This window comes from Chaetodon trifascialis, chromosome 23 (genome assembly GCF_039877785.1).
Source record: "Chaetodon trifascialis isolate fChaTrf1 chromosome 23, fChaTrf1.hap1, whole genome shotgun sequence".
Classification (NCBI taxonomy): Eukaryota; Metazoa; Chordata; class Actinopteri; order Chaetodontiformes; family Chaetodontidae; genus Chaetodon; species Chaetodon trifascialis.
In genome coordinates this window covers 4058467-4074147 of record NC_092078.1, presented here as the reverse complement: position 1 = coordinate 4074147, position 15681 = coordinate 4058467, and the positions used below count along the sequence as shown (strand labels likewise).

At 44.6% G+C, this 15681-nt stretch overlaps 1 protein-coding gene across 2 annotated transcripts in view; it reads left to right on the top strand.

Moving 5' to 3' along the window:
• tnfsf10l (TNF superfamily member 10, like) overlaps positions 1-12885 on the top strand; it is a 49744-nt gene extending 36859 nt beyond the window's left edge. The window contains exons 3-7 of one of the 2 annotated variants that reach the window (XM_070993500.1): positions 9145-9181; positions 9352-9459; positions 10762-10925; positions 11435-11545; positions 11629-12885. In XM_070993500.1, coding sequence (XP_070849601.1) covers positions 9145-9181; positions 9352-9459; positions 10762-10925; positions 11435-11545; positions 11629-11814 — 606 coding nt within the window. In that variant the 3' untranslated portion in view covers positions 11815-12885. Of the gene's footprint in view, positions 1-9144; positions 9182-9351; positions 9460-10758; positions 10926-11434; positions 11546-11628 lie in introns of both variants that reach the window. The other variant, XM_070993499.1, reaches the window with a different exon arrangement.
• The last annotated feature ends 2796 nt before the right edge of the window (positions 12886-15681 follow it).

The following is a 15681-nucleotide window of genomic DNA, read 5'->3' as shown; positions in this document are numbered from 1 at the left end:
CTTGAAGTTGAGAACGCAGAAGTTGGAACAGAAAAAGAAAATGCAATAAATAAACAGTGGGACCCTCCCAATAAACCTGATATACTTGGAAAACACAGATAGAGGCATTACATGTCTTTATCATGACGTACTCATGAAGGTATTCATCATCATCGATACTGTATTTACACGTGTGAAACGAAATGTAAAACACTGAAAGTCCAAACAAGAGAAGGCTGAAGCTGTAAAACAACCCCACCCCTGGCCTACTTTCATGCTGTTTGTGTTCCTAGGAGTAAAAACCATGTTGTGAAAGAGATTAAGGGTGACAGACAGAGAGCTGGAAAGACGTAAAGCAACACGAGGCGGGAGGAGAAAGAGAGAATTAAGGCATTAATCCGCTGATGACTACAGTTCGAAAGTTTGTCTTTGCAGAAGAACAGCACAGAAAGAAAAACCAAACACATGTAGGAAGGTAAATACACATGCAAAGCGGCTCAATAATGCACCGTTTGTTGTGCATAAACAGCTTTTTCCTGTCTTTGTTCTGGTTGTGCTTAACCGTGTGCTGAAATCAGTAGAAGAGCGAGAGGAGGAGAGGCGGGCTAATAACCCAAAGTCTCATCTGTGGCACCGGCGAAACTCAACTCGAAAGGCAATAAAGGGTGATATCAATCTCCTGTTTCTCATGTGTGTGAAGTCAACTGCTTCCTTCGCTGTACACAACATTTGTCTGGCAGGAAACTCCCACACCAAACAGGTCAGTTATCAGAGGCTGGCATCGAGTCGGCCACTGGTGCGTTACCTGTCATAAAACCTTTGCCCGCTGTTTTGCAACGATAAACCGCTAATGGGCGATTCCTGTTTGGCTGCAGAGTGAGTAAATCACAGTCAGATGCTGAATGCACACGGCGGCTGGCAGCATCGCTCTCAGCTCGATATATAAGATCCATATGCTTACATACGTCTTGCGATTTACATGTTCGTTGGACAGCCATCAGCGATGTCTCACTCCCTCTCTATGAGCCATTGGCTGTATTCGTCTGACAGAATATTCCAATAAAACTAAACTGACCCTGAAAAACTGGTGCAACAAATACCCTTTTTCATGACAGAGTATGATAGGAAGTGTCAAACCTTCCACAGTGCACTGCAACTTCTAAGGAAAAGATCCACTTACTGTGAATTTCCTGGAGGTTTCAGCTGCATCTCGTGGCCTTCGCGCCTGGGTGGAGTTGCTTCAGTCACGTGGCCTGGATATGAAAACAAGAGATGTGGCTGAAAGCTCTGGAAAATGTCCAGGTAAAGAGGAGAAACTCTCTTATTTCCTGTTGTCATGGCTGAATGTGAGGTGTTAGGAGTGCGCAGCTCTATAAGACTGCAGATATCTGGCAAAAGATGCCATGAAAGAACCTCGTAAGCCAGATTTACTGACATTTTCTTGGCTGTTTCTTCAAAAACCTGCACTGCTCTTCTGCCTTTCTGCTCCAGTCACATCTGATCATGTGAAGGAACAAGCAAAGATTTATATTGTTACTGTCTGCAAGACCAGGCCAGACTGGCTTCTGTACAATGTATGCAATGAAGGATAGTATCTCCCTTCTGATTCTCAGTTTTTTGTGTAATCTGGGGGTGTGGAGTGAGCTTGCCAGATCCCTGTCGCCCTCTCCTTAGCTACACTTGAGGCCTGAAAAAGGCTTGATGCTACATTAGCCGCTAGCAGCACAGCACACGGAAATCTCCAACCAAATTTTTGGTTCTAGAGTTGCAATGTGGGTAATGTAAGCGCAAGTTTTCCGAAGACAAAAGTCAGTATCTCGGCTTCCCCTGCACTGATTTCCATCCTTATTTTACCAAAAAAACCACTGTCCATCATAAGTTCGACAGAGCAAAGGAAGAGCAGCAATCAGAGAAGCAGTCATTTAAAACCAGGAACAGTAAATTAATCAGCAACAGTTGTTTCTTTAAGCAAGAAATACCATCATTTGCTGGTCTCAACTTCCTGAATGGGAAGATTTGTTGCTTTTCTCCTTTTTCTTTCATTTTAAATGGAATATCTTTGGGTTTTGGGCTGTTGGGGAACTGCAGTTGGGTTTTACAGTGTTTTCCTACATTACATAGACTGATTTATAGCAAAATAATCATTAGTTGCAGCACTTTGAACAGGCTTTGGAGCCTTGTCGGACAGTAGAATGATGGAATATTGTTTCAAGGTTTCAAGTAGACAATTGGATATAAAATGCTTTGCCAGAGCAGAAGTGTCTGTGGAGAATCACCTGAGGTAAAGGTTTCCATGGGGTTTACCCTGTCAGGCTTCAATTACTGGTCTGACTCGGAGGAGATTGTGAAAAGAAAAGCGAGACGGGTTGTGGACGCAGAGGTGTTCCGCTTGAATGAAGCCAAATATATACAGCACAACTGTGAAATTCAAGTTATCACTCTGGACGTGGTGCCAGTATCCAAGAAAGACGGGTTTCTTAAACAGAACTGCTCCCTTTGACCAAGAAGAAAACTAAAAAAAAGAAAACCTTTGTGTACATTCCTTCTACTCCAAATCTACATACCGATCTGGCTTTAAACAAAGTCTGAGTTACTTATTAATCATCGACCCAGCTTTCAGGAGCAACATTAGCCATTAGACACACAAACACTTAGCTATTTCATCTCCATCTTTGGGGTTTTTTTGCTCTACACTTCCCCCCAAAAAAACCCATTTGCAAGCACACCAAAACTGGACAACACAGGGAGGAACGAGCAGCCTCTTAGACCAGATTAGGTTCGATAAGAGTTTGTCGCCGTAGCTCAAAGAACTACACACTGCTGACACACACTCCAACACACACACTTCAAGTCCAGGCCTGTCGGGGTTGAGCAGCATATTAAAGTATTGGGTTGCAGCTACTGCTAATCTGCAGAAGAAACGCTCCTTCATGTGCATACTTGTCCCTCGCTCAATCCTCTCTTTCAGGCCTTCTCCTGTTATTTTCGTCCACTCTGACTCTCCTCTGTTTCCCCAGCTTCTCTTTTTTTTACCCTCATTCCTCTTCTTCTCTTGTTTCCCATAATTGTCCGTCATCTTTCACTCTCTGGTTTTCTTTTTTTCTTCCCACCAACTTCTGATTTTTGGCAGTGTGGCCTCGCTCTGCATGCCTGGACTCACTTTTCTCTTTACAAATGAGGATCAGTCGCTAGTCCAACTTGTGTAGCCACAATGGTTCTGTAAATCTGAATTGACGCAGAGGATGCTTCGATCCACCAGTGATGAAAATTATGATGGCCTGATTTCAATCACCTAGGGGTTGGACCATTTCTGGCTGCGTCCTAATCAGCAAGTTGGTGTTTTCAGTTATTAAAGGCCACATATCAAAAGTGGATTGAGACCTCATGTTTTTAGTCTCTCTGGCAGTGCGACCAACAACTGGCGGATAGATTACTCTGAATTTTGACATTCATGGTCCCCATAGGGTGAATCCTGCTCGCTTGTGGTGATGCAGTTTTCTGTAGCACCAGCATGAGATTGACATTAGTGGTTTTGAGTGTTGGATTGGATGGACTGCCATTAGATGAACTGTAATAACCTCTCTGACTTTTCATCTTGCACCACCATCAGGTCGTAACTTTAATTTGCCTGATTTATGGTCAAATACCTGCAAAAGTAATGCCCCATCAGCCATTTGGTACTTCGCTTGCAAGTGAACCCTGGTTCGGTTCGTATGCAGTGTGAAAGCTCACCGAACCAGACACAGGACCAAATGTACGTAGTGACGCTATACGCAGTGCATACGCATGCTAAAATTCAACGTATCTCATCTGTATTTATAAATATAGCTTGATTCTGCATCTCTATTTACAGCTCATTAGTCCTTATGTGAATGTTTACTGTTGCTATAGCAACAAGTGACCGCTGAAATTAGCAGTTGCTAGCTAGCTTAGCTCAATTGTCTAAACAACAATAACCCATAAATTCACAGTTTGGCATATTTAAACAAAATCAAATCACAACAGTCACAGTCCTTAAACTCTGAGCTCATCTGTTGTCACGTTAGTTTGTCAAAGTTAGAAAAATAACAGAATCAATCCCTGACGAGCTACGACAGCGTTATAGGAACAGTTGCGTTCACTGTTGTTTTTTCATTTCCCCTCCTACTTTGTCCAATCGACGAGCGCCCCTTTCAACCACGTGATGCTGCTCAGAAAGTTCGGTGCGCTTTAGAAATCGCAGTGAAAGCAGAACCGAAACAAGTGATAAATGCGACAATGTTGCGACTTTCAGCTCCCCATTCTGCTTGGTCAGGTGTGAAAACGACCTTCATCATAAACTGGGGTACATTAGAGGAACGACTGCTGAGTTGCATTGTGGGAGGTGTAGGATCCAGTGTTTTGGAGTTTTGCACATACCAGGCACTAAAAGTCATGTTATTCCAGCCTTCCAAGTTTGATAAATCTTTCACCAATTAGTCTCTCGTAAAGTGTAATGCTAAACTTTTAAAGCTACAGTGAAACACCTGCTGTGATATCACAAGTTTTGGCTGTGGCCACAACTGCAACAGGAGGCATGTAGTGGATTTCCTGCCAAAAAGGAATTTTTATGGATTTACTCATACCATGTTGTCTTAATCTCTATCTCTCACTTGTACAGTAACCTATCATTTTTCCATCTGTTTCTCTTATTTATGCCTTCTTTTTTTAGCTTTTGGCCAGACAAAGTATGACCTGAAGAAATCAGATATTTTAGTCTCTCGGGCCGTTGTTGTGAGAATGAGGATGGTTGCTTTTGTTGCTGTTGTTGCAGCTGGAAAGGTTTCAGCCTTATGTTGGCAGAGACTGCCCTATAACCTGCAGAAACACACCCTGACATTGCCCCGGTGTCGGGCATGCTGAACTTAAACTTTGTGGCTTGACACATCAAAGACTGCAGGCAGATTTACTGGAAACAAAAGTGACCCACTTAACAAGGAAAGGAGTGTAGTCTTTCACAGCAAACCACCACATGACAAACGTTAAGACGCTCGTTAAGGGCAAAGCCCACAAACGCAAAACATGACTTACTTCCTGGTGGCAGAAAGCAGTCCCAGCAGCCTTTGCTCCACATGAGAGAAGAGAATGCGATTAACCATCTGGCACAGTCAAATGGACAGTAAGCCCCGACTGTTTTTTAATGGTTTACATCTTGGTTTCATTTATGCAGCAAGATGAATTCGTAAGAAATTACGAATTCAAATCGCACCTAAAATCGTCCCTGTCCGTTTATGAGGGCGAGAATAATGATGCAGCCGTCAACAGCGGAGACAGGGAGAGGAAGGCACGCCGCATCAAATCTGTGATGCCTCTGGACAGTTCAGCCTGGTAAAAAAGGATTCTGGGGGTATTGTTGGCTCACTTATCATGTTTGCTGACAGGACAAAGAGTTAGAAATGTTGGAGAAACACAAGTAAAGCTGCAGGAAGCCCAAAATAATGTTATCACAGGCCATCTTGGTGCCCCACAGGCAGGCATGTGGTCCTGCTTATGACCCTTTCAGCCCTTCACTTTGGGCTCTGTTAAATGAGAAGCACCTTTGGAGATAATCACTAAGATTAAGTGATATCCTTAAGTAATAGGTTAATGAAATAAAAGGGATTAGATCTTTTCAGAAAGGTTTCACTAATTGCGTCTGTTTATCCCAACAGTGCTGGTTCTTCAACCGCCCAGGGAGCCCATTATGGCCCGGCGGACTGGAAAGAAAGAAGACAGATTTGCTAAAACTTAAACTCTTTTGTTGCAGCCAAGCACTGCATACTGCTCACTTCAGCCAAGAAAGAAATAATAATGACCTGGGTAACACAAAGCTGTCTAATATAACAAACACGGCAGTCAAAAGTTATTGGAGCTCACTTCACCAAAGTCCGGAAAATGATGGCGGGGCCGTAAACGCAAAGTCCAAAGGGCAGCAGTCAGCTTGGCTGAAGACGAGCTCAGCCTCACTTTACTGTAGATTATAGCACATCGAGTAATAGAAGCCAGTGGTTATTGTGTGGGTTGTTATTATTCAGTGAAGAGATTCATTTTTATGCGTGTTCCCATGGACGTGAGAGCAGCGTGACACTGGAGCCATGTGGTCCAAATAACCCATTTCTAATGAACGGGATTAGATAGCTGAGAGGTTAAAGTGCAACAACAACCTGAAGCCCTGAAGACTTAATCCCACGGTGTCAGCCATAAGTGACCTTTCACATTTATTGAACGAGCAGAAAAATGACTTCAAGATGCAATCATGCAAACAAGGCAAGCAAAGGAAAAGCAGGATCCTTTGATTGCAGATTTATCACACTGAAACACCTGCAGAGCCGAGCGTTGCTGTTTCTACGCTACGGCTTCTTTATGGAAGTCTGCTTCACCATCCATCCATCAGCTCAACCTGTTTGTTCTTTAAAGGGTGTTGGGGGGGGGGGGCTTGAGCCGATCCCACCTGAAACCAGGCGAGAGGCTGCCACGTAGAGACGGACATTCGCCAATTAACCCGACCTTTATCGAGATTTATTCTACAAAATAAATCTCCTCACGATGCTGACTGTCATTAGTTTTGCGTCTTTGCTGTCAGTGTTTTTAGTTGGAACAACATACAGTGCGTTTGGAAGTACAAACCAGATGCGAACAGTGAGGAAACACTGTAAAAGAACTACGGCTCGGCGTGACAGTGGCGTTTCACCTTTGACCCCGCGGCTGACGTAGAAAGCTTCCACCGCTGTGCGCGTAGATTATGCATGCAGCCACTGCAGCTGACTTCACTCTTTAGCCACGCAGCAGATTCCCAAGTGAGCTCTTAGCCGTTAAAGACAGCACACACATCGAAAACATGCTGCTCTGGACTCACTGGCAGCTCACACTGGGTCCAGGCGCCTGAAAAAACCTACATCTCTTGTTTTGCTTTTTTTTTTTTTTTCTTGGTCAACTGCTGTCACATGCAGGGCAGAAAATCTGTTGGCAATTTTCTCTCTTTGTCTAAGTGTGTGTGGGTGTGTGTGCAGGTAATTTTCTGCTTTTGAGACTTGAGGAACTTGAGGCCGAGGCAGGCACGCTACGCCTAGCGAGACGAGCTAGCGTGGCCGGGTCGATGCTGTACTTTTACTGTATTGGGTTCCCCTTAGAGTATACAGGGTATACACAAGTGTGGGGCCCCGTGCTTGCCATTGGCGCGCACACACACAGACACACACACACACGCCAAACCCCAGAGCGATCGTGTCCAATTTGCAGGTTGAGTTGAGTGTTCGGTTCAGGAGCAACACTGCCAAGAATAACACCACCGTTACAGCTGGACGACCATAAAAAACAGCGGAGAAATTAATCATACTCAGGATTTTGTGGCATTTCTGCAAATTAATCAGGGACATTTATACCGCAGGGGGGGCACAGGCCACATGCCTGCATGGCGTTTGGGTAAAAGGTGAACGGGCACGGAGGAAAGTTGAAAAAGAAAGGAGGAGAGGTCACTGGCAAAGAAAGTGACGAAAAACGTGAGGATAGGAGGGAATAAGAGTAAAAGAGGTGGATGGTCAGCACGTGGAGAGAGGAAGAGGGGGGAAAGGATTTATGGATGACAGCTGATGAAGAGGCAAATGGAAGGATGAGACGGGACAGAATGTTCAGAGAGAGGGAAAGATATATGACTGGAAGTAAATGTGCGACTGAGGCTTGATTTACAAAGTGGGACAGATGAAACCAAGGTGCGACCGCTGCTGCAGAAAGCATCAGCATGTGAGGCTGTGAGAGGAGAGGAATTACTGAGTGTGTGTGAGTGAGGAAGTGCATCTGTGTGTGTGCGTGGATTTCCACAGCCTGCCTGGGTTAGAAGATGAAACGGAGGCGGCTTGCTGGAGGCGAGGGGTGACGTAGAGGAGCAGGGGAAACAAAGCAGAGACAGGACGGAGAGGACGTTTGTAGTTTATTACGGCGATGAAGGAAGAAGGCAGCGGAGGAAGACGTGTCCCGTCTTCAATCCCGACCCTACGTCTGACCTTCAAATGACACGTGTTATATTCACACACACCATCTGCACTGAAGCGAGAGCGCAGAGCGTGAAGGGACAAAGAAAGACAAAGCTCTTTGAAATATTTCCCGATTGTGTCTTAATTTCTTTCTATTTGCTAAAAGCTGTCTTTCTCCTTCAGCTCCAAAAGTAGAGCTTGTGGAGGAAAAACTGTAAATATTACACACACTGTGGTATTTACATATAATTCTACAATTCTTTTTAAATGATTACACTTAATAATTGCGGGTCCCTAACATTTACTTTCTAATGTGTCTTTAAAATAATGTAATCCTTAACTGATCACCCACAGGGCAAATCTGTGTGTTCCAGGCTGCAGATAAGTAAAGAAACTTAAAATAAGTTTTTAAATTAAAATAAGAGCAGATTAAATAGAAAAATTAGGAACGCAATTAAACTCAAATAACAGGCTGGTGTTGTACTAATAGTGCTGCACCGTCTGAAGCAAAGTGGTGTGATTAGAAACAAGTCAGTAAAGTATTTAATGTTCAGTAATATGATGCTGTCAGATTTAACCATGTAAACCAGAATATTACGTGCTGTAATAAAGTATTTATTTAATATGAAGATATGATGTGGGACATTATGCAGTAAACATTATTCTGGTATAATTTGTGCAGAAATAAAATATAATAATGTAAATATAATAAAGTAGTGTGGGGCGTAATGATACAGTATAATAATTCAGTAATATTCAGAGGACGATATGTAATAAGTACACTATGAGTATAACAGAATGTACTGAAGTAATATAATGATGATTAGTTTAGTAAGTGTTTTTGTACTTTGTTTTTCCAGCTGAATGGATTTTATGTGTTTTCTCTGAGGTTGTTTAAGGGTGAGACTGGAGTTTCTGTAACTATTGAATAAATTACAGCCTGTTTAATGTTTATTGGAGCCATTCAGCTCTGCACAGCCAGGCCTGGAAATTTACCACCACAGCAAAGGAAAGACAGAACTGCAGGTCAATATTTGACTTCGCACTCATAAAAGTTAAATAAATAAACACGTTAATCTGAGCGGCTGCTCTAAACATCATTTGTCTGCAGGTGGACGAGCAGATCTCAACATCTGTCGACTCATTTTTAATGAAAGGTCACAGATGTTAACGCTTTCTCTTCCTCGCTGTGTTTCAGGTGACGGAGAACATCATCTCCAAGCAGACCTTCATAGGTGAGCATCTCTCTCTCTCTCTCTCTCTCACACACACACACACACACACACACACACACACACACACACACACACACACACATACACACACACACACATACTGACTGACTGACTGACTACAACGCCACGACATCTCTCCTGACATCTTTTTCACTCCCTCTCTCCCTCAGAGGCGAGAACCATGCCTCGCACCTTCAACACCTCGGGGTCAAAGTTCATGACCTCGGTGACCCAGAGGCCATCGGCCCACTTGACCCTCAGAGACAGCAGCTCTCAAGGTGAGGCATCTGGTGAGGATGAGGAAGTGTGCATGTCACTGATTTCAAGAGCAGAGGTTTAGGACAGCTGCGGCGCTTCGTGTGCCGAAAGTATGAATCATAACGATAGAAATGAAGACACAGAAGAAGAGTTATATTAATTCTGTCTATTTAAATGAGGCAGACATCTGAGGCAAACAACATTTAGACACAAACAGCTACTCGTTCCCACTCTGCCTCTGAATTAATCATAAAATCCCTCAATCGTTAATATTATATATATAATATTAATATTATATATTAATATAAAAGAGCAGGCCGAGAAGCACGAGCGAGGACGCGGATTCGCTGTATTAACGATCAAGTTCAGTTGTTTCATCCATTAAAGTTGGTTATTTTGTGCACATTAACCACAAAAATCAAATGTTTAGTTACACAGCATTCATCACCTCCTGAGTGCCAGAGCTTTTATGAGCTGTCTTTCAGCTGCATCTGTGAGTTATAGATCAATGAATTAGGCCATTAAAAAGTTTTTATTGGGACATTGTCGTAGATAATTGTGTGTGTGTGTGTGTGTGTGTGTGTGTGTGTGTGTGTGTGTGTGTGTGTGTGTGTGTGTGTTGTCCAGACCTTCACATTGTTTCATCTGAGGCTGGCGTGCAAGCTGAAGGGTGTCGACAATCTGGCAAACGCTGTGCGATGTTTTTCCACTGAGCTGAGGGCAAAGATGATGTCGTGTGTGCGTGTGTGTGTTGGTGCATGTGTGTGTGTGTGTGGGAGAGATTTCTCAGAAGGAAGCAAGAGTCTTGCAAAGTTGACCTTTGATGTTGTCTTCTAATAAACCACAAATGTGAAGGCGCATTAGCCGAGCCCGAGCGTTACCACACACACGCGCACACACACGTTCAAATCGATATATGCCGGAAAAGTAGCCGTCCTGCAACAGAAAAGGTCCCACAGTCAACACCTCTCTGCAGTGTTCGCAGAGTGCCGCCTGCACTGCATGCAAACATGCACGTGAATGGCGGGGGTGTAACATTAGGGAGGCAGGAAGTGATGCGTGCATGCACAGGAAAAAGATGCTTGTTGAATGTGGAAGGAAAGCCAGAGACTTGCTGGCTACTGAGAAATGTCTGGCTCAGAACCAGGCAGCAGACGAGGTGGTGAGGCGCCGCCTTGACTGCTATAGAAGCAGAAAAAACTGATTGACTGGCAGCTGAAGTCGCGTTAAACAGGACGTGTCACGCATGCGTGCGGCGTTTCCCTCTAAATGGACGCACACATAACGTCCCGTTTCCTTTTTCCGACTCTTCTCACCAACAGGGTTCCCCCCCTACCCGATCCCCACGCCGGGTCTCCACCAGTCCTGTCGCCACGTGGTCCGCTCATGGGCCAATCAGAGCTTTGGAGCTCACCTGCACAACATGACCCTGACCAATGGGAAGCTGCGAGTGCCACAGGACGGGCGGTACTACCTGTACTCACAGGTGAGTCCCCACAGCTTTTGGTTTTTCTTTAATTTGGATTTGGCGCAGACTGTTTCTGCACAGGGACGAGCCTCTTTTGACATAAAATCAACAGAAAATAATATTGTTTATTACAGAAGTGGCTATTTTAACCGCCTGTGGAGTGATGACAGCTACGGTGATGCACCACTTGTTTGATATTTGCAACAAATGACAAACGAGAAATAGAACAGAAATACTGCTTGAATGCATTTTAACTATATTAATTTTATCCCACCAGCAGCACGCACATCAATGGATCTGATCGGAGTACAGCTGCAAACAATGATTATTTTTCTTAATCTCAATCAATCGGTGCATGAGTATCTCACCTCAGTTAGCTTTGCAGGCTAACTCATTCATTTTTGGTCTATAGATTGAAGTTCTAAACTCAAAGGAATTCAGTTCATAATGAGACGAGACAGAGAAGAGCTATAAATCCCCACACTGGCTTACACACTTACTTTACTCTGATCCTCTGTCCTGCTCAGGTGTATTTCCGCTATCCGTCCCCAGCGGCCAGCGATGGAGACCAGCGCAGCGTCAGCCACCAGCTGGTGCAGTGTGTCTACAAGAAAACCTCCTACCCGAGCCCCATACAGGTATGTACCCTCCTTCACTTGGAATAACGTGGTCGTGCTGATGGTTCAGTATCTTTCTTACCTTGATCTTCACGTCTCTGCAGCTCCTGAAGGGGGTGGGAACAAAGTGCTGGGCTCCAGACGCCGAGTACGCCCTCCACTCCGTCTACCAGGGAGGGCTGTTCGAGCTGAGGGCCGGCGACGAGCTCTTTGTCTCCGTGTCCTCCCCGACCATGGTCAACGCAGATGATTCCTCGAGCTACTTCGGCGCCTTCCGTCTGGACCTCTGAGAGGAAGGGGGTGGAGGACAAAGAGGATCAGATGGGATGATGGACGGATAAATGGGCGGGCTGGAGACTTATGAATATCCATTGATTGGAAAAAGGGTCCTTTAGACAGAGCCGAGGCGTGTTGGCCTGGATAATAGATCCTCAGTGTTTGCCTGGATGGATACAGTGAAGGATGGAAGGATGAGGGTTTGAAGGCCTGAGAGAACGCTGCAAGACGATGGGGTGAAAGGGAAAAGAAAGAGTGGATTCGTCTTCCCTACTCTCCACTAAGTGAAACCTAACTGCCAAGAGCAAGATATGAAAAGACAGAAGTGCAATCACGCAAAAATAAATGTGAGGGTATTGATTTTCGTTGATTCTTGAGGAAGGAAAGTGCCTTTTGGATGTCAAATAAGAAAAGAAGATAACCACGAAAAACATTAAAAACTTCCTGTTTTTAAGAATCGCACAACAAATTAGGCCACCCTGCTGCCTGCACCCCAAATTAATCCCGAATCTCAGCTCATCTCAGCGGCCTCGGACCCTCGGATTTGGATTCCAGACCGAAGAATGTACATGCAATAAAAACTCAATCCTCCGCATCAAAGATGTGAGGAAGGACGGTGAAACAGTAGCAGAAAGAAATGATCAAACCAAAGCAAAGAATTTGTGGAACATACCTTTTTTTTTGTTAAAGCGTGCCATGAGAGTGCTGTACATATGAGATTATGAGATTTAGGCAACGAACTGTGGTGATTTTAAAAGTAATTCATGTGTATTTTACCTTGACTGGACTTAAAACCACTTGGATTGAGGACTTTCTACCCGCAACACTAGAACTGTGGATTTTACGCAAGGACATTTTTTAGAGGATAAGGATTGCTTCTTTGTACTGGATACGGCAATGAGACTGTCAAAAAACAGAAACTACAGAGTGCCTTCTGAACAAAGAGGTCTGCAAGGAAAGGAGGAATGAAAACAAGGAGGAGGGAGAGGGAGAAATCTCGTAAATGCCAATAACAATGAGCCTCAAAGAAGAAGATAAAAGAGAGAGGCTGAGGGTGGTATGCAGCCCGACCAGCCTGCTGCTCATCTCTCTCTCTCTCTCTCTCTCTCTCTCTCTCTCTCTCTCTCTCCCCCCCCCTCTCTCTCTCTCTCTCACGTTCCCTTGATCTCTCTCCTTCTTTTCATGTAAAGAATTTGATCTATCTTGTCCTTCTTGTCTACCCTGTGGAGCTGCATTCAGTTAGATTTTAAGCTTAAGCCACGGACCGGAAAACAGCATGGAGACACGTGTGCACGTCGGCTGGTCGCACAAACCAAACACTAAACGCGTTCGCAGAGCCCGATTTTCAGATGGAAAGAAAAAAGGTGTTGATTCTTTAGAAGTCAAGGTTACATTGTTGCAACAGCAGCAATATTTCAACCCTGAAATGTTGCTAAAACACCTAAATGTGTAGAATGATTTTAACTTTTGCTCCAAATGTAGCCGAGTCGTTGTTTTGCAAATTCAGCTGCGTTGGCGGTTCACCATTAACCAAAAAAAGTCCACTGGAGATTTGACAGATGCAGAAATACTAAAATAACATCTGGATAATATAAGAGCACAGAAAGTAGGATTAACATGAAAGAAATACTTTGATATCTGGGGGAAAGACACGTATTCGCTTTCTTGCCAGGAATGTTAATTAGTAATTAGCTTAGCACGAACACTGGAAGCAAGGGGAAACAGCTAGCCTGCAGGAGCCAGGCTAGCTGTTTCCCCTTGTTTCCACTCGTTGTGCTAAGCTAACTGTCTCGACGAACATGAGTTGCTCACAAGAGAACAAAAATAATTTGCTGTTTTCGTGCTGAAACTGTTTAAATCATGGTGAAGTTGTGCTTTCAGACACGCTAACAGCTGTTGCCCAAACACAACAATATGGCTGCCAGTCACCTAGAAACACTGACACGTACACAAAAACACACGCAAACATTTTTGCACAATTCTGAAAGCACATGGCGGCTGGAAACACAGGAAAACATCGTCCAGGATTAGTGACAAGACGCAGACGCACATAAAGAGAGATTTAGAAAGACCGAGAGAGAATATGTGCAGACATAAACCAAGCGCCACCTCGCACAGAATCAACCCCTACACACATTTTTCCTCTGATGCGCACACACACACACACACACACACACATCACCTCGCAGCTCGTCTGCGCTCTGCAGACACACACATCATCCAGTGTCACGTCCAAAGACACAAACACACTCTGACACTCACTCATTCATCCGCACTGTCTGGCCTCCCCGTGCCGTCTGGTAGTTGTCAGCGATCAGGTGGAGGCGTGTGGGGAGTGTGCGTGTGTGTTTGCGCTTTCAGGACGTGTTTGCTCAAAGGGCTCGGTTCACACGGACGATCCGTAAAACCAGGTCAAGCAAATGTACGCGCTCAGATTTTTTTTTTGTTTGTGTGCTCAGCCTTTGATTTGTTTTCCCTGAGCGGAAAGGATTTAGACGCCCACGCACACACACACACACACACACACACACACACACACACACACACGCTGACACCCTTTTTTCAGGCTCGGCCCGTCCCTCTGGCCCTGTGGTTCACTTACACCTGTGTGTACGCTCTGTTCAAGGTTACGTTATAAAGTAGGTTTGTTAGGAAACACAACACATGCCGTTTATTTTGCTGTGCAAAGCGCAAAATTGAAGGAAAATTTCATTTTGTGTTCGATTGCTGTTTTAGCTGCTTCTTTCGCCGGGTGGCATGCACCTGGACACGTTTCTGTTGGGCTTTCTCTCGGCCCACCGGGGCTCTGCCGCACCACACATGCCGAGCTCGCTCTCCCTCTGTGAACTTGAGCCTAAGTCAGTTTATTATCGAGGTTTAATCTGTGGCCTTTTCTTTCTTGCACTCCAATCAAAGCAAACAGTCAACTGAAACAGGTCCAGCGATGATGACAGCCAACTGGGAAAACTTTTTTTATTGAATGTGTCTGTGCTGGCGTGTTTGTACTGGACAGTTTTGTAGCTGTGAACATGTGTAGCACATTGTTGCTAAGAAATAAACAAATATTTGAACTTTCTCTGTGTATGAGGAGATTTGCAGTGTGCAGTGTGTGGAGAAGGACCGAATGTCTCATCGCAGTAAATATGGTTTGGTCACACCGAGGTCGTGTGCTAAGCTTGGGACAAAGTTGAGGACTAGCTGGAACTGACGAATACTGGACAAACCAAACAAAGGAAGGAAGGAACATAAATCACACGACTGTAAATACACCAGACAACGCACTGAACACCTGGTCAATATCAACTGCAGTTCAGCTGGAGGATCAGCGACAACGCCAACTGTCCCGTGTTCTCGCACCAAAGCAAACATGGACGGCGACCAGCAGCTTTCACTGTTTATATGCAGTGTAATTTAGACAGAAAAGGCCAAAAAAAGGAGGAAGAGCATGCAGAGTTCGGGTGAGACCCTCCCCCGGTGAGCCACTGTTCTTCGATCTCAGCCGCAAATATCAAATGTGTTTAGAAAAATCTTGATGGGAAGTTAAAACTGCTAAAACTGAAAAGTGGATGTTTTTGGAGACATCTTAGATATAAATAACCATCATTTCAACATGTAGTTAATCACACAGCCTTCACACACACTGGCTGTGTGTAATCTAGACCAGTGCTTCCCAGCATGGGAACTCAAGAAAGACGAGCTGAGATGTTTCGAGGCGTTCGAACATTTCTCAGCAGGATTCATTCGCTGCACTCTGCAGTTTCTGAAGCTTCTTTGCAGGCAACGTGACCGACGACTCCTGCTGGTTGATTAAAGAGGTTTGTGGATGTGAAGTGTTACGCCCTGCAGAGAGAGTTTGCTCAGTACACAGCACTGTCACAACA